General features: G+C 42.2%; 1 protein-coding gene across 3 annotated transcripts in view; it reads right to left on the minus strand.

Moving 5' to 3' along the window:
- Positions 1–9,933, minus strand: part of DCDC2 (doublecortin domain containing 2) — a 68,234-nt gene extending 58,301 nt beyond the window's left edge. For 2 of the 3 annotated variants that reach the window (XM_089516843.1, XM_089516845.1), the window contains exons 1-4: positions 9,847–9,933; positions 6,814–7,209; positions 4,593–4,942; positions 2,423–2,474 (exon numbers count right to left, since the gene is read on the minus strand). In XM_089516843.1, coding sequence (XP_089372969.1) covers positions 2,423–2,474; positions 4,593–4,885 — 345 coding nt within the window. In that variant the 5' untranslated portion in view covers positions 4,886–4,942; positions 6,814–7,209; positions 9,847–9,933. The remainder of the gene's footprint in view (positions 1–2,422; positions 2,475–4,592; positions 4,943–6,813; positions 7,210–9,846) is intronic. The other variant, XM_089516844.1, reaches the window with a different exon arrangement.
- Positions 9,934–19,813: the final 9,880 nt, after the last annotated feature.

Raw genomic sequence — 19,813 nt, forward strand, 5'->3', positions numbered from 1 at the left:
ATCAAGGAACTGAGATTTATTTAAAAAAATACACCTAACAAAAACAACCTGCCACATCAAGACAAGATAAATAAACTCCCTAATGACAAACCTTATGATTTGTTGCCATAAAACTCTTGCAGTGCACATAGTTTTCCAGATTACTGAGGCAATTTAATCAGACTGTACCTCTGAAAAATCCAAATGCATCTAAGCCCTCATGCCAATCTGACTTCAATGAAAATTCCTCCCTGACTATAAATGTGGCAATCAGCGAGAACCTTGAATTTATGGACACATATTTATTACATGACTGGAATTTTAGGTCAATCACCTCACCATGTTAGAGCTAATGACTATGTTGTGATTCACAAAAATATAACCTGGCAAAGGGGAAATAATGTCTACATTGTCTAAGGGCTCCTCAATATTTTTTAAAAACCGATGTTCTGATCACAATAATATATCATGACACATATAAATGAGTGACTCAGGTTATAAATGACCTTTTGCACTAAATCTAGTTTACCACTCCAGCCTACATGTGGCACTGAATTAAAAAAAAAAATCAGTAGTAACTCATTTGAGATGTGGTAGTGGAGAAGAATCCTAAGGATACCATCAATAGCCAAAAAAGACAAAAAATATGGCTCCTTGAAGAGATCGAGTCTGAACTTTCACTGGAAGCCAAAGTGATCAAATTGAAGCTGTCGTATTTTGACCACATCATGAGAAGTCATGACTCATTAGAAAGACAATAATGATAAGAAAGGTAGAAGGTAGTAGAAACAGAGACAGATCATACACCAGATGGATAGACTCCAGCAGGGAGGGCATGGGCCTGAATATGCAGGACCTGAGCAGATCAGTAGAAGACAGGGAGTCTTGGAGATGTCTTATCCACAGGGTCATCATGAGTCAGGGCTGACCCAAAAGCAGTTAACAATAGGTGTGTTTCTTTTTCAATGCAGAACATGTGGGTTTCACTTTTGTTGTTTTTTTTAGAAAAAATGACTTTTCACAGGACTATAAATATTAGGACAGTATGATTAGATTACCTCACCCTTGTGGGAAATAATAATTTTGTACTATTTCTATTTTATATCAGTTTTCAATTACCCCATGTGTTGTTGTGTGCCTTCAAGTCATTTCTGGCTTACGGAGGCCATGAGATTTTCTGATGCTAAACATGTGGGATTTGCCCCAGGTCACCCAGTGGATTTCCATGGCCAAGCAGGGAATCATAATCCAACATTCAAACCACTACACCACAACATTTTATTCCTACAATACAGTCTTTGACTTTTCTTTACAAACTTGTATCTAGGGAAACAGTTTTCCTGAACAGGTCAGGAGGTCTGCAGCAAGAAAGAAAGAAACCAAAACCAACAAAGAAATTAGATTTTAACCTCAAATAATTCCTGGCATTAATAAACTTTAAACTCACAGGTCACACTGAATTTCAAACAATGGTTATCCCTTTTTTAGAACCCAATTCATGCTCTGCGCTTCAAATATACAGGAATCACATATACACCCCCTCCTTTATCTGCTTCCATTATCTATGTTGCAAGGGTCTCTGGAGGCAGAGCAATGCTCATACCTATGGTTTGCTAAGCATGTAAAACAGTTTTCAAATCCTGCTCAATCCAGGCCTTCTAATTCTGCTTGCCAGACTCAAGTTGTCATAGATGCCTGTGATGTTTCAAATGTGACATCACCCCATGATTGATCATGGTATGTGAACTGAGCCAAAGAGGCTCAGTTGCATCTGCACTGCAGAAATAATGTTGTTTGACACCACTTCAATGGCTATGGCTCAATGCTATGGAATCCTAGAATTTGTAGTTATGTGAGATATTTAGCCTTCTCTGTTAGAATGCTTTGGTGCCACAAAAACAGGATGGAAAAAGCACATCCCAGGGCAGCTGTGTTTGTATTCTGAGTGTCTATAACAGTCTGCCTAGACCACTGTTTAACTGTTGAAATGAATAACTCCTGTGTAGTCCTTGTGTACAACAAGACCTAGAGCCTTATTGCATGAGAAAAGAAAGCTGAAACACAGCAGAAGATTAGCCACTTTTGCTGTGTCTCTCCGCAGGCCATCATAGCACTTCTGTTCTCTTCCAGAAGAAGATGGTCATAAAAGCATGCCGTTTGTCATGCTGGAAAAATCCATTCAACAAAAGGCAAACTTTTACAACCATCTCCCTCAGGGAAGAGAACAGAAGTGCTACAATGGCATATGGAGAGGCACAGAGAAAGCCATTATTCTCCTGCTCCATTTCAGCTTTCTTTTCGTGTGCAATTAGGCTCTTAGTAAAGAGGTGAGTAAAGGAATGTAGCCTCCATCTATACAAAAAATGGTTTTATATTGCTGGGCTGGACTATGTTCCAGTCTGCTAGATACTACAGGTTTTAATTGGATAAATTACTACATTACCTCATTATTAATTTCAGTGGGCCTTTTCTTTGTCTCCCCAATGTCCAAATAGCTGAAAATCAAGAAGAGTATCAGTTATGTTCAACTGAGACTTGCAACAAAATGTTCTGCCCCATTTGCCCATATTTCAATGCAGATGCTGAAAATGTTAGAGATCCATCAGACACCTCATAGTCCTACAGTTTTTAAGATGACCTGGAAGGGAAAACAACTAATTTATGCTTATGTATATAACAATAGCTATTTGGCATTCAAGCTAGAACACCAATCCCAAAGACATGCTTTGGGTGCATCCACACTATAGAAATAATGCAGTTTGAAACCTCTTTAAGTGCAGTAGCACCACGGTGACCAGATGTTCTCCTTTTCCAGAACATGTCCCACATTTCAGCCTTTTGTCAAAGAGGAAATCCAAAATCTCCTCCATTTTGAGCATGGCAAAGAAGCATGAATTTATGGCGCGGTATAGACCACCAAAAAGCAGGGTACCAGCGCCAGTATTAGGGTTAGGGAGCGTGCACCATGTACACACTCCCTAACCCAAGTACATGCCAGCGGAGGCATAATGGTGGCGCCCTGTGTACACGGGCGCCGCCATTATGTCATGGCCGCACCATGTCCAAACAGCACGGTGCGGGCGTAACATGTTCACGCTGCCCCAGGCTGCTTGTGGCAACCTAACAGCGGCACGAGAAGGAGCACCGAAACGGAGCTCCTTCTGGTGTGCACCTCGTTCCCACAGCTACCAAATGGCTGAAGGAACGGCACCAGGGAGAAAGGGGCCAAGTGGCCCCTTTCTCCTCTGGCTGTGGCATGGAGCCCCAAGGGCACCCCTTTTCCAGGCCACGGGTTAGCGGCATTTTGCCACTTCTCCGCGGCCTGGAAAAGCACTGGGTTGGAGCCGCAGGAGCTGCTGGTGAGGCTACCCTGCCTCCAACCCAGCAAGAAAAGTGGTGGCTGCGGACCACCCCTTTTCTGCCGTCCGTACCCCACCTATTTTCTATTAACATTTTTAGCTTTTATTTTGTAATGCCTCACATTTTCTTGCAGTTCCTACATTTTGCAGTGCCTTGTCTTCCTTTGCAGTTATGACATCTGGATGCCCTAAGTAGCACTATCCTATGGAATCCTGAGATCTGTAGTTTTACTAGATCATTAGCCTTCTCTGTCGAAGAGAATGCTAGTGCCTCACAAAATTGCAAATCCAAATTCTGTAGGATGGAACCATAGCAGTTGAAGTGGTGTCCAACTGTATTATTTCTACAGTGTAGATGCATCCTTAATTATAAAAATAATGAAGGCTATAAATCCATGCACACTTACCTGGGAGCAAACCCTAATAAATAAAGTGGGACTTACTTTTGAGTAAACAAGCACTGTGGCAGTAACATTCTATCCCATATTTCCTGACCTTGTAACATAGGTTAAAAAAAACCTGCAAGTGCAGTCCTACGCAGGTCTTGTCAAAAGTTCAATTCTAAGTGGGTCCCCACAGGAGGAAATCTGAATGGGTTCAATGGGACTTACTCAAAGGTAAGTATGCACAATGGTGATCTGGTGCCAAACAGAGTAGGGCTCCTCTCTAGCACTTCTAACAGTTATTTAGAAGACAGGATTTTAGTAAGCTTGCTGTTCATGACAACCTACTCCTGCTGAAGTCCCTTCCTCTCCATAGCTGTTAAAAGACCCAGGAGCCTTCTCTCTCTTTTGCACCTGGCCACCCTATACAGCAATGCTGTATAGAATTGCAGCATTACAAACATCCCTGTTAATACTGATTCCCATTCAAACAATCCGCCTCTCCAATAGCTTCACATGTTCACATCAATGCCACTAAAGATTTTGGAACAGAATATGTTTTCAACCACCTGTTCTTTTTCTTCAGGCCCAAAAACTTAAAATAGGAAAGTGACAGAAATGTCGTGGATAAAAGGAATACACATGCAAGAGCAAAGTGGAGGAGGACTGGGAAGATGAAGTGGAAGAACTTTCCATACTATGGAATTTCTCTGTTCTTAATTTGTTAATAAATCTTCATTCTCCTTCTCTCTCCTAATGAAAATGGGACAGTGTGTCACTGTCCATGTTACAGGTGCTCGGATGCCATCATTTAAAAGATTGCATACTTTCTAGGCTATTTTGGGGCTTGTTTCAAAACACTGCTACTCACTTGAGTTTTTTGAAGGCCTCCTGGCCACCAGCAACATAGTGCTCTCCACTCTGAATTTCATCTAGTTGCTGGATACGATGTCCACCGTGGGGTGTGTAAATATTCCGCACCGCCCCAAAAGAAGCATTCACTCCACCTGTCACTTCTTTTAGGAAAACATCAAAATTGGACACTTTTTTCTCATGGATGACAACCCGGCGACCTGGGAAAAAGGGGTCCCCATTGCGATACACCATCACACTCTTCACCACTGGCTGCGAGAGGTGTGTTGGTTTAGCACTGGAACTACTCATAGCTGAGCTTCAGTCTCTCCCTCTTCAGGTTTGTGGTAAATTCTTTGATCTGCACACCTGTTGGGCCAACAAGTATAGAATTATTTTTCCTCTCCACCTCTCTCCTACAGACTTCTTCAAAATAAATTCCTTTTTCATGGGGCATGCACAGATCCAGCAAGGTTGGCACACTGGGACCACCATCAATGCTCACTCTCCCTAAAGAGCCACAGAAGCACTTTCTTAGTGTGTCCCTAAGGATTCAGTTTCAATACCATTAAAGAGCAACTTCTGCTAGGTAACCAGTTCATGCCACTCTCTTGAGAATGGGAAAGTCATCTTGAGTTTCTTTCCCTACATGCTCACATAAACTGTAGATGCAGAGGTAAAACGGAACCTAGCAAAGAAATCACCTTATTTCATTCTCTTCAGGTGTTTTGCTTTGCAATCATTTGACCTCCTGAACACCCAGCTTTGTAATCACTCGAACTGCCAACATTTTTTCTCCTCAAGTGTCTTCATTTTTTATTTATTTATTATACTTCTCCCTTTTCTTGAATCCTAACCCTATTCTTCTATTTCTCGTTCACCTTTGTCAACTTGAAAATCAACTATAAGGCAGCCAGCAAAATCACAATCCCCCAAATTAACCTAAAATCAAAACTAACTCAGAGATAACAGGACAAATAGAGGAAAGTGTTATCATATATATTGTCAGAGAAACAATATATGCTTATAGTACAATAGGCCTTTGGTATCTGTTGGGGTTTGGTTCCAGGACCCCCTGTAGATAGCAAAATCCATGGATGCTCAAGTCCCATAAAATACAGTGGTGTTTCTTATATAAATAACAACATCAAGGTTTGCTTTTTGAAATTTATATCTTTTGGGAATATTTTCGAGCCATGGATGGTTGAAACTGTGGATACAGAATCCGTGGATATGGAGGGCTGACTGTAACTTTTAGGTGGCAGTATTTCACTGGGGGTGGAGAGAAGATATCGATGTAGGACAGATAAATCAATCAATCATCACAGGGGTTTTTGCAACTTTAATTTGCCAAATTATGTTGTTATCCTAACAGGAGTATATTCAATGAAACAAGACATGAGAAAGGAAGATGACTTTTGACAACGAGTGACAACAGAGCTTTTAAAATTACTTATTTCATATAGAGTCACCCAGTTTTTGATCTCTCCTCTACTTATATATGTAGCAAAATAGAAAGGTAGAGTCCTCAGGTAGTGAATGAACTGCTCTCATTCAGACTGCAAGGAAAGGATACCATACAAGAAAAAAATAAATAAAATGAAAGACCCTGCAAGTATTAGCACACTGAGAAAGGTGCAAGCCCTTTACATGCCGGAAAAGGAGGGGGCTTCATTTAAAAAGATAGAAAAGCATCATTTTCTTCCAAACGCAGTCTACAGAGATACAGAGACATGGTCTCTTTCACACTACATGTCTATAGCGCCTTGATACCCCTTCATCTGCCATGGCTACATCCTATGGAAAACTGGGCTTTGTAGTTTTATAAAGTACTAGAGACACAGCCAGTGTAGTGTAGTGGTTAGAGCACTGGACTATGACTCTGGGGACCGGGTTCGAATCCTAATTCAGCTATAGAAACCCACTGGGTGACCTCAGGCATGAAATACTCTCTCAGCCTCAGAGGGAGGCAAAAGCAAACCCTCTCTGAACATACCTTTGTGATTAAGGCTGCTGTAATTTCAAAATGGCTTAAAAGCATGTACCATCCAAGTACTAGAGATCTCTAGCTGAGAAGCTTAAATACTTCACTAAACTGCAAATGCCAGGATCCCATAGGATTAAGTCAGGGCAGTTAGAGTGGTATAGAAGTCTAGCAACTATATAGTGAGAAAGAGACTATTAGAGATACATGGTATATTATGATTCTATCTTCTTGGTATGTAATATCTCATTCTTACCTTGTTCTGCTGGAAGACCCAGCTACAAGTGCACTTGCACTGAATGCTGCCAGCCTCGCCTCCTCCAGCGCTCAGACACACACTCTCCCATTGCCTTGAGAAGCATGTCCCTCAATGATTAATTTCCTCAGTGAGAACTCCCAGGAGCAAAAGCCTGACACAAAGCCACTCCTTCTGACCAGAAGCCCTCCTATCTATAGCAGATGACTGGGGCCTGCCAGCAGTGGCTGCTCAGTGGGTGAGAGGAAAGCACATTGCACATGTTTAGAAATAATATCTCTTCATATCATCCAGGAACTAGATACCAGAGGCTTCTGATTCAAACTCATAAATTTCTGGAAGTGGGGCAGCAGAGGTCCTCTTGAATGATGCTCTTCTTACCTATTATATCAGGTTCTGCAGAGTCAAATAAAGAGAATTAACTGGATCCCATTCACACACTATAATCAAACTCAGCTAGGGCCTTTTCCCCACCAAAAGCCAGGCAATCATGTGCCACTCTAAAGGGCCATCTACACTGTAGAAATAACACAGTTTGACATCGCTTTAAGTGCTGTCACTCCATCCTACAGAAAACTGGGATGTGTAGTTTTTTTATAGAGTCTTTCACCTCCTCTGCAAAACCAGAATGCTGTTGGATGGAACCATGGATGCATCTACACTGTCGAAATAATGCAGTTTGAGACCGCATCAAGCACTGTAGCTCCACCCTACGGAATCCTGGGATGTATAGTGTTGTGTGTTTTTTAACAAAGTCTTTCGCCTTCTCTGCAAACCCAGGATTCTGTCAGATGGAACCATGGGTTCTACACTGTAGAAATAACAGTTTGACGCCACCTCATGTGCTGTAGCTCCATCCTACAGAATCCTGTGATATGTAGGGGTTTTTTTACAAAGTCTTTCGCCTTCTCTGCAAGCCCAGGATTCTCTTGGATGAAACCATGGGTGCATCTACACTGTTGAAATAACACAGTTTGATGCTGCTTCAAACACTGTAGCTCCATCCTACAGAATCCTGGGATGTGTAGTTTTGCAAGGTCCTTAGCCTTCTCTGCCCAAGTGTGCTGGTGTCTCACAAAACTACAAATCCCAGGACTCTGAAGGATGGAGCCAGGGCAGTTTAATGCAGTGCAAAACTGCATTCTTTCAATAATATAGATCCACCCTAAGGGGCAGTTAAAGTGGCATCCAAGTGCGTTATTTCTACACTGCAGGCGCCGGAGAGAAGAGGCAGGCTTCCATCGCCATCTGCAGCCAGCGTCGCTTTCCTTTCCTTTACTTTCCCATGAAGGACCCAGACCCGTGTTCAGTGTCCTGCGTGTCAGCACCAGAAAGAGGAAAATACCCATTAAAGACGGTCTACAGAGAAGCCAGGGAACGGAGCAAGAGGAGAAAGGAGGATGTAGCCAGAAAAATGGAGGATGCAATCAAAGCAAAGCTCGAAACACTCCTAGAAATCTAAAGCCATGCTTCTGAGCCATGCGCCAAACGGAGGATGTTTTGGACTCCCTCCCAGACAAAAGGTGGGAATGGAGGGTGTGTCCTGCAAAAGGAGGTCCTGCCTGGTCACTCTGGAGGAAGAGGAGGGAGTAGGCCATCATGGCTGGTTGCAACTCCTGTTTCCAATGAAGAAGGAGAAATGAATGCACTATATAGTGATACAGTGATACTGAGCCCTGGTGGTGCAGTGGTTAAATGCCTATACTGCAGCCATTCACTCACAACCCATAAAGTTGCAAGTGCAGTACCAGCCAAGGGCTCAGGGTCGACTCAGGCTTGCATCCTTCTGAGGTCACTAAAATGAGTTCCCAGATTGTTGGGGGCAATTAGCTTCCACTTTGTAAACTGCTTACGGAGTGCTTAAATGCACTGATAAGCAGTATAGAAATCAACTTGCTATTGATACACACACACACACACACACACACACACATATATATCTTCCAGTTTCTAAAGCAACTCACAGCAGCAACACTAAAATCAGATAGGCAGGGCCTGCTCAGCTATGAAACCCACCTTGGGCAAGTCACGCTCTCTCAGCCTCAGGGGAGGCCATGACAGACCTCCTCTGATGAAACCTTGTCAAGAAAGCACCATTCTAGGCTATGCTGAGGGCTACCTTAAGTCAGAAAGGATTTGAAGGCACACAATAACAACAGCAATAACAACAACCCCCATGTTTCTGAAACTGAAGAGACATGGAAAGCTAAGGCCCCTGTAGGCCCTGGCCTTTGGGAACTGAACACAAACATTAGTCCATGAAGAAGGGAGGGAAAAGATGCTGAGGGCATTTTACTCTTGTGAGAGAGCAGAGGCTGCTGTTTCAGGACAGAACTGAGTCTCTGGACTTCTAAAAAAATAAAATTAAACACTATACAAATGTGATATACACTACAGCCAATGTGGCATAGTGGTCTCAGTGTTGGACTATGACTCTGGAGACCAAGGTTCAATTCCCTGCTCAGTTATGAAACCCATTGGGCAACCTTGGGCAAGTCACACTCTCTCAGCCTCAGGGGAAGGCCATGGCAAACCTCTTCTGAACAAACTTTGCCCACAATAGGTTCGCCTTAGGTTTGGAAATGACTTGAAGGCACACAACAACACACCAAGTTAGGAGTCAGAGGGATCAGAATAGATAGAGGAAGGAAATATAAGAAAATAAAACAAATATATGAAGGAAAAAATTACAAATTTAATTGTGTGTGTGAGAGAGAGAGAGAGAGATTGATAATCATGTAATATTTATGGAAATCAAGAGTCAGTTTAAATAGTTAGAAATATTTCAAGAAATAGATACTGAGAAGTCTGTTTATTTTGGGTGTTTTGTTAAACTGTTTGATAAGTTTGATGTGTTGATATGTTTGTCTTAACATGGTTGTATGTGATGTTATATTGTTGTAAAACTGTTTTAATGTTTTTTGTGAGTCGTTTGTTCATGTTTATGTTTTTAGAATATGAAAATACTATTTTTTTTAAAAAAGTAGTCAGAAGGATCCTAGAGGAGGCAGGGCTGTAGGGCCTAGTGGGTACCTGGCTAATAGGTCTGTCTGTTCCTGCGAAGAAAGGCAGGGGAGGAGATGGCAGTTGCCTCATCTTGGCTGCTCTTGCATTCCAAAGTATTCCTAACTGTCATCCAGAGAGCAACCAGCCTTCTATTGTAATTATCAATTAACAGTAGTAGTAGCAGTAGTAGAATGCACCTATACAGCTTGCCTGGTATCTTAAAGGCAACAGATTCCATCTGGTCTTGGAGACTAAGCAGAGTCTACCCTGGTTAGTACTTGTATGGGAGACTGCCAGGGAATATATGACAACTGAAATTATTATAGTTGCCAATGTGGGTTTCTCACTTCGCCTAATGGCTAGCCCTCTCTACCTAGTGAAGTAACATGTGCTGCATTGTTACAGCATAGTCATAAAAGCAGAATCTCATTTACCCAAAATACAAGGAAAGACTTTAGAAATCCTTTCCTCATCAAATCCTGAGAATGACAATGTCAACATCTGCCAGACATTGACCATAGAATTGTGCTGGAGAAGCTCCAAATGCCTAGTGGAGTGTTCTCTCTAGGAATCTCTAGGTCCTTAGGGGTTACTTTTGCTTAAAGCTGACCATAGAGTTGTGCTGGAGAACCTAGATATTCCTAAAGATAATATATTAATAAAATCTGTGCAAATCCGCAAAAGTCAAAGTTGCAAATGTGAAGGGAAAAGTATATAACAACATCTTGAAAAAATTTAGGTACATCTCCAACATCAACATTTTTTCCTGTTTGATTGTTAACACCTTTCTTTGCCTGATGAAGAAGCCAATGATGCTTCAAAAGCTTGCTTTATGTATTTTGTACATTTTGATTGGCCAATAAAGGTATTGTGGATTTCTGATGTTATTATACTGTGCTGTATGGCCTGTGTAGGTACCCCTGGATATAGTCTGATTTTAAGTACATCTATCAGGAAATTAATCAAAGCCTAACCAATTTCAGTGGAATTTACTTCTGTGCAAGTATGCTCAGGAACAAAAAGCCTTAGAAATCTTTACAATGGGGAAAGACTTCACCCAAGAAGCCTCAAAACCACTCTTTATTCACATTTGGCAGTTTACCCTCCTTTCTCAGCTAAATTAGACTTGACACTTAAAAAACAGACTTTTATGAGAGTTGAGAGCTGAGCCAAAAGGGCAAACCACAAGCAATGAAGGGGGAGACCAAAAGTAGATCAAAAATGGGTTTGTGGTTTGTTTTTATTTGTTTTTGTTTTCTCTTAAGTAAGTAGGCCTTGTGTGAATTAGAGTCTAATTTTGTACACTCACCTGGTAGTAAGCACCATTAAACTCGCTGTGAGATTTTCTTCTGAAAAGCCTTGCACTTTCACATGTAGAGTTGTTTTCCTTTCCTTTCCTTTCCTTGGAACATGAACTGCGCTTTGTATCTAGGAAAGAGCTGGCATTTAATTGCAAAATATCCTTATGCCAGGTTCTAATGCCCACATGAAACTGCCATGAGCAAAAGCCACCACACTAATTTGAGTGAACTGATACAATTAGTATCCAGGGTAGCTGTGTTGGCAATATAGCAAAGTACAGCATTATCCAAAAGCCACAAAACAGTGACACCTTCAATGGACCAACTAAAATGCACAGTATACATGTTGCATGCTTTCAGAGCTTCAAAAAAGCTGGTTGAGCTGGCATGAGTTTGCTTTTTTTATTGCAATGTTTTAATGTATTTTAATATGTTTAATTGTATGGATTTTCTTGTTGTACACTGCCCTGATTTTTAGAAGGGCGGTATAGAAATAATTATTTATTTATTATTATTATTATCTGGCGGCGCACCTGCGGAGGGGAGAGGCCGGTGAGAGCAGCCTACTTAAGCCGGCTCGCCGGCACCCAAAGGAGGACGCCGCCATGCCCCCCCCCCCATGCCACCGGGGAGGCGGCCGGAGGACTTGCCCCAAAGCCGCTCTGGCGGCGCACCTGCGGAGGGGAGAGGCCGGTGAGAGCAGCCTACTTAAGCCGGCTCGCCGGCACCCGAAGGAGGACGCCGCCACGCCCCCCCCCCCATGCCACCGGGGAGGCGGCCGGAGGACTTGCCCCAAAGCCGCTCTGGCGGCGCACCTGCAGAGGGGAGAGGCCGGTGAGAGCAGCCTACTTAAGCCGGCTCGCCGGCACCCGAAGGAGGACACCGCCACGCCCCCCCCATGCCACCGGGGAGGCGGCCGGAGGACTTGCCCCAAAGCTGCTCTGGCGGCGCACCTGCGGAGGGGAGAGGCCGGTGAGAGCAGCCTACTTAAGCCGGCTCGCCAGCACCCGAAGGAGGACGCCGCCATGCCCCCCCCATGCCACCGGGGAGGCGGCCGGAGGACTTGCCCCAAAGCCGCTCTGGCGGCGCACCTGCGGAGGGGAGAGGCCGGTGAGAGCAGCCTACTTAAGCCGGCTCGCCAGCACCCGAAGGAGGACGCCGCCATGCCCCCCCCATGCCACCGGGGAGGCGGCCGGAGGACTTGCCCCAAAGCCGCTCTGGCGGCGCACCTGCAGAGGGGAGAGGCCGGTGAGAGCAGCCTACTTAAGCCGGCTCGCCGGCACCCGAAGGAGGACGCTGCCATGCCCCCCCCCCCATGCCACCGGGGAGGCGGCCGGAGGACTTGCCCCAAAGCCGCTGTCACTGCCGCTGCTGTAAGCACGGCTGAAAGAACTTTGGTTTGTGCCCTGTTACCATCTGGGCAGTTTTTTGGGTTTTTGTATTAGTGGTAACTCTGGGGGTTGGAGGGTTAATCTTGTTTGGATATTGCTATTGTTGTTATGTAATATTGCTGTTCTGTGATATGCATTGATGTTATATTGATAATTGTATTGTTGCCTTTTTATTATTGAGATGTATTGTTACTGATATTGTGATGTATTCGAAATATGCAGTGTTATGTTATTGTTATGTAAATTGTTGTATTCTCCTGCTGTAAACCGCCCTGATCTTTGGAAGGCGCAGTATAGAAATAATAAATTTATTATTATTTATTATTATTTATTATAAAAGCTTGCACATGTATAATGTGCACTTTGGTTGTTCCAATAAAGGTATCACTGTTTGTGGACTTTGGATGATTTTGTACTTTAATATGAATGAAGCTGTATGTATTTTCAGTGCCTAACAGCTGCCAGTTACCTATGAAAATTAAGTATGTAGTTTATAAATAGCCTGCTAATTGCAACAGTATCCCTCTTAGTGATAAAAGCCCAGTGTCAAGTGACCATTCCTACTTCTCCCAAAAAAAAAGGTATGCAGGTATGCATCAACAAAAAGGAGGCAGATCTTCCTAAAATTTAGGAAGATCTGCCTAAAATTTTCATACGCTAAATTTTATGAAGAGACAAAAATGTTTTTTAAAAAATTGCTACCATTGCTTGTCTTTTCTTCCCCGCTAATCATTTTTGCCATCATGACCACACTCTGATGCTTCTTGGCTAAATGTGTCCCGGTTTTTATCTGTGAAATGTTGGAGTGTATGCTGCATGTGTCCTTAGTACCAGCATTCCTACATCTAACCTGACACACACATACCACTCAGGAGACCACTAGTCCAGCTAAGTCTGCAACTTCTTCCTTCACTTACATTCCACCTTAGAACTGTGGCTGAAGCAAATTATTTTAACACCAACCAAGAGTGGTCCCCTCTTTAGCAAATTTGAAAGAATTCAAACAATTCAAATTTGATCACAACTTTCTAACATTGTAGTTGGTCCCCCAGTACTGTTGACTTTTGAACTTTTCTTGTGTGTCAGCATGGCTTTTGCTTTGGTTTTGGGTTGTTGTTGTTTTACCTGAGCACAGGCTATGTGACATTGCACCAGAGGTGAGGAAAGGTTAAAATGATTTTTTTAAAAAGGTTTCTGGAATGTATCTCTGGTGTTGCAATGCTTTTGTTGGGACACAGACTAGCTGTGTTTGAGACAGAGCGGAATGTTATCTGTGGGAGAGGTCATACAATCATAGAATCATAGAGTTGGAAGAGACCACAAGGACCATCCAGTCCAACCCCCTGCCATGCAGGAAATCTCAATCAAAGCATCCTCAACAGATGGTCATCCAGCCTCTGCTTAAAGACCTCCAAAGAAGGACACTCCACCACACTCTGAGGGAGTGTATTCCACTGTCAAACAGCCCTTACTGTCAGGAAGTTTCTCCTAGTGTTGAGGTGGAATCTCTTTTCCTGTAGTTTGCATCCATTGTTCCGGGTCCTGTTCTCTGGAGAAGTAGAACACAAGCTTGCTCCTTCCTCAATATGACATCCTTTTAAGTATTTAAACAGGGCTATCATATCACCTCTTAACCTTCTTTTCTCCAGGCTAAACATCCCCAGCTCTCTAAGTCGTTCCTCATAGGGCATGGTCTCCAGACCCTTCACCATTTTTGTCGCCCTCCTTTGGACACGCTCCAGTTTCTCAATGTCCTTTTTGAATTGTGGCACCCAGAACTGGACACAATATTCCAGGTGGGGCCTGACCAAAGCATACTATAGTAGCACTATTACTTCTCTTGATCTAGACAATATACTTTTATTGATGCAGCCTACAATTGCATTGGCCTTTTTAGCTGCCACGTCACACTGTTGACTCATGTTCAACTTGTGGTCTACTTGGACTCCTAAATCCCTTTCACACGTAGTTTCATTCAGCCAGGTGTTCCCCATCCTATATCTGTGCATTTGATTTTTCTGCCCTAAGTGCAGTACCTTACATTTCTCCGTGTTGAATTTCATTTTGTTAGCTTTGGCCCAGCTTTCTAGTCTATTCAGGTCATTTTGAATTTTGATCCTGTCCTCTGGAGTATTAGCTATTCCTCCTAATTTGGTGTCATCTGCAAATTTGATGAGTTGGAGTGTTGAAAGGAAGTGCTAAGGCTTCTGATAGAAATCTTGTGTACTGCAGGGAGATTACCATCACTTAAAGAACTGCAGATGTGCAGGTGGTCAAAAAGGGATCTCTTCTTCCTCGACTTCAGAAAAGAATCAAAGTGGACACGCGACATCTCAGCCTATTGGTACTGAGACTTCCTTTGCATTCCTGATCATAAATATTCTAGAGCCTCTGTAGTAGTAATCTTGACAGATTTTACCCCAGGAAAGGTCAGATATAATTTCTGTAGGTCAGGGCTCTCAAAAAGTTGTTAGACTACAAGTTCACAGCCAGTATAGACGATGGCGAAGAATTCTGGGCACTTCCTCTTTTATGCATTAAATATGTTTAACATGCTTAAATTAATTAATGTTAAAATTAATTTTAATAGTACTCTATGTCTGTTTTTTTATTGTATTTTTCATTGATTTAATTGTATTTTGTTTTTAACCTATACTGTAAGCTGTGTTGGATCCCATATTGGAAAATACACAAGATATAAATATAAGTAAATAAATAAAGCTGGGAAGTGCTGTCCAAAAACACGAGGAGGACCACATGATACCCACCTTTGCTAGAGGTAACTAAAAATAAAGTCCATACAGAAATAGTTGATATGTATTTTGGAGTTTGTTTACACCTTCTGTCAGAATTATTCCTTTTGAACTTCATTATGTATCATTAACTTTATACAGTGGGCCCTTCGTATCTGATGTTTACTGAACCTCCTGTTGATATCAAAATTTGTGGGTTTTCAAGTCCGATTATATAAAATGGTGTCACTTGTATAAAATAGCAAAATGAAGGTTTATATATATATATTTGGTGAATATTTTCGATTCGTGATTGGTTGACTACGTGGATAAAGAATCTGAAGTTACACCAAGAGTTACAACAAACTGCTAAAAAGTAAAGGTGACATTATCATTAATCACCATGATAGTTCAAAGATCGTAAATGAACTATCTTTTTTAAAGCTTCCTTCTGTTTAAAGGTCTTCAGTATAAAAGCACTGTTTCTAACCAGCTCAAAACTTTGGCTTCCCAGTGAAACTCTACAGAAGGGGTGACACCTGGCAAGAACATTAAGATCTCTCAAATGTAATATCGTCTCATTTATTGGCTTGCACTGCTCAGTGGGTTTTACAAAGCCCAAGTGACTCTGTTGCTTATCTGTCTTTTCAAAAACAACTTTGATTTCAACACACAGGATGATAAAAGCACATAGGAATTTTTCCTCTTTTTATCTCAGCATTCAGGAAGGAAGAAAAAACTCCCCCCTGCTGTGAGCTACAGAGAAGGTGGTTAACCATTACAAAAAAAGTAATTTGGAGGGGAGCTGCATTTGATATGCCACTGTTACTGGTTAACACTAGTTGTGTGGGGCTTTTTTTCAATTTTGCTCTAATTAATATATGTGAAAGTGCAGTATTACTACTTCAGGATATACTACTTTTCTAGACTGAAGTCTACAAATGCTTTGTGCCAGTGTTACTCAATGTTACGTGCTTTTTATGTGCCTTATTATCAGTGAACACAATTGGTAAGTTTGCCCAGTCTTCGTAATTTGTGCTGCCATACCCAACGGCTCATCGTATAACAGACCATCCTCCTCTATTAAAGTTTGTATTGTGAATATTACATCGCTTGGCACTGAATAGCCATTAAAAAGCTTTCTAAAAGGACTTGCCCCAAATCCCTTCATGCCCTAGGTGTTGCTCATCTACAAGAAGAAAGTACTGGAAGTAGTAGAGATTTGCCACAGAAAAAGAGTAGTTCACTTATTACTAAAATCTGCTATTATGCACAGCGCTTGGCCTCAGACTGGTCTTTACAATGGTTTGAAGACTGTCCAGTGCTAACACCTGAGAGCTAGTTCTATGAGCTGCTAATTCACTAGCAGCTATTTACTAATTTAGCTCTTTACTGAACCAGGTTTCATCCTTCCAAGTGGATAGAATAATAGAATCATAGAGTTGAAAGAGACCACAAGGGCCATCCAGTCCAACCCACCCCCCAGCCATGCAGGAACTCTCAATCAAAGCATCCCTGACAGATGGTCATCCAGCTTCTGTTTAAAGACCTCCAAAGAAGGAGACTCCATCACTGTCTGTGGGAGCATGTTCCACTGTCAAAACACTCTTACTGTCAAGAAGGTCCTCCTATTATTTAGGTGGAATCTCTTTTCTTGTAGCTTGCATTCATTGTTCTGTGTCTTTGTGTCTGGAGCTGCAGAAAACAAGCTTTCTCCATCCTCAATATGACATCTTTTCAAATACTTGAACAGGGTTATCGTATCACCTCTTAACCGTCTCTTCTCCACGCTAAACATCCCCAGCTCCCTAAGTCTCTCATAAGGCATGAATTTCAGACCCCTCACCATTTTGGTCACCCTCCTCTGGACATATTCCAGCTTTTCAACATCCTTTTTGAATGATGGTGCTCAGAACTGAACAAAGCATTCCAGGTGAGTCCTGGTCAAAGCAGAATTCTGCCCATCTGTCGAGCCCCTAACTCTGCAATATGCAGTGTCTTTAGTAAGGATTTCTCAGTCAGGCCACCTGCATTGCAGAAATAATCCAGTCTGACACTGCTTTAACTGCCATGGCACAATGGAATTCTAAGTTTTGTAGTTTGTTGGGGCACTACAGCTCTCTGACAGAGAAGGCTAAGTGGCTCAAAAAACTACAAAGCCAAAAATTCCATAGCACTGAGCCATGACAGTTAAAGTGGGGTCAAACAGGATTATTTCTGCACTCTGGATGCAGCCAGTGTCCTGCAACAGTAAGCAGCAATGTTTAAAACACCAGAATCAGAGAGGCAATTCTTGAGAAAGTAGTTGTAAACTACACAAGAAATTGTCCTAAAGCCTCATGGGAGGCAGCCAGATTATAAATGTGACAAATTCAGCTTTGAAGTAAACTTTTCCAGAACAATTAAATGTCATTGTAGATTAATGAACTCAATATACTGCCACCCATTTGTGTCACATCTGAAATTACACATAGCAGTGCAATTAAATAAATATCACAGATAGAAGGTGTTAATTAAAAGGTTCTAGCAAGAAAGACTAAAGTACTTTCTGTAAAACAGAATGTCCACCGATGATGCTGAATTATGGCAATCAATATAGTTTAAAAGAAAAAACAAGGCAGTCACGTTTGCTACATGACTCACAATAATTTTAGAATACAGGTATCCCTCAGTTAACAAAACAGATGGTGTTACTTCCCTAACAGAAAATCTGGTACGAGAGGCAGAAATAACAGGGAAGGATTAGGGATAGATTCCTTTGTTGTTGTTTATGTATTTATTTCAAGGATTTATATCCCACCTTTCTCCTACAATGGGCGCTGTGTTGTTGTTGTATGAGTTAAAGTAATTTCCCACTTGAAGCCTAAGGCCAACCTATCATGGGGTTTTCTTTGCAAGTTTCGTCCAAAGTGTTTTTGCCACTGCTATCCTCTGAGGCTGCGTGTGACTTGCCCAGGATTATATGGCTGAGCCAGTATTTGAACTCAGGTCTCCCGAGTCATAGTCCATCTCTACTTTTCTTTGGATTTCCATTTTGGTGATCAGGCTTATATAGCTATATTTTGTTAACATGCTGGGAGTAGCTGATGAAGCAGACCAGTCTGCTTTACCCATTTTCTCTCTGTTTCCTCGAAGCATCTTCACGCATGCTCAACAAGGATTCTTGGAGGAAGCTGTTGTTTACCTTGCCAGTTGTAAGCAAGCACATACAGATACAGTAAGATCGGGTAGAGTAGAACCCCCTTCTTTCCCAGCAATAGCTTTATTGAATTTTTAGTTCAGACAGAGTGTTACAACCTGGCATCGAAAGTCTGTATCTCTGCAGCCATCCTTCACTACCTTCCCAATGCTGATTCTGCATTTAAAAAGCTTCCAACTAGATAGAAGATAAGGAAGAAAAGTGGGGCTGGGCAACTGTAAGAATACTTTGTGAATAAGAGCTTCTTTGTCAGAGACTTAGGCCCAGTACATACCTCCGTGAAACGGCGTGTCAGTGCCAATTCTAGGGTTCTGGAGCATGCAGCAACAGCACGCTCTGGAACCCTAATCTGTACAGACGCCATCATCATGGCGGCCTCCCATCCACACAGGGGCCGCCATGATGATGTCGCCGCTGCACAGCATCTGGACATCGCTGGCAGGAAGTGGCATCATGGCAGCACCCCTTCCTGTTTGCAACACTGCAAAAAAGAAGCCACTCTAGGCAGCTTCTTTTTGGCAGCGCGTCGATGCTGCAGTGTGCAAGCCCCTTTGTTAACTAAGGCATATCTGTAATTTGGCTATTTTCATTGGAAGTTTAAATAGGTCACTATTTGCTGCTTCAACTCAGTTGCACTAACTGGAACAAATGAAATATTTGTGGCATTTCTACCTTTTCAAATTTGCCCCATTGGTATTTTAGATAATTCCCTGTCCAAGCACTAAATTACAATGTAATTAACATCAAAATGGCAAAGATATATCAGTTTCCTTCTTGTCAACTACAAACAATGTTACCATTTAGCAGCACCTCTCTAGTAACTGTTAACTAGCAACAGGTTGTTGTTTTATTTTTAAGGCAAGGCCAATTTCCCAAGGTATATTTGAGCAGATGGTGTGAGGAGATCATTACAAAAAGCAGAATTTGCTACTAAGCAAACTAACTTTGATTAGAACAAAAGAAATGATTCTCTTAATACAACAAAATCAAATCAGATAATCAGCATTCAAGCTAAATCCTTACTAAGTGTAAGCAAATTCATGAATACAAAGACAGTTCAAAGGGGAGGGAGGTCATCTATCCTGGCTTCTCCCATCTATCTACCCATCTATTGTAAATCAAAAACTTCTTCCTAAATTTGTCCTTTACTCCCAATGCTCTGCCACCCTACTGTGGTGAAAAGCATCCAGAGTTGTGCAGATTTTGGCTCAGCTCTTAATAGCTCCTAGTGATTTATGCTGGAGAAAGTAAAGCAAAGGCTGAGTCTGGGAGGAGAGGCCAAACTAGGTTTGGAAATACAGGTGTGACCTACTTGCTTCTTGCTCATTTACAAACAGTGATGGGAATGTGTGGCCTTCCAGTTGTTGTTGG

Source organism: Sceloporus occidentalis, unplaced genomic scaffold (assembly GCF_023333645.1).
Source record: "Sceloporus occidentalis isolate IW3139 unplaced genomic scaffold, rSceOcc1.0.p SCAF_3, whole genome shotgun sequence".
Classification (NCBI taxonomy): domain Eukaryota; kingdom Metazoa; phylum Chordata; class Lepidosauria; order Squamata; family Phrynosomatidae; genus Sceloporus; species Sceloporus occidentalis.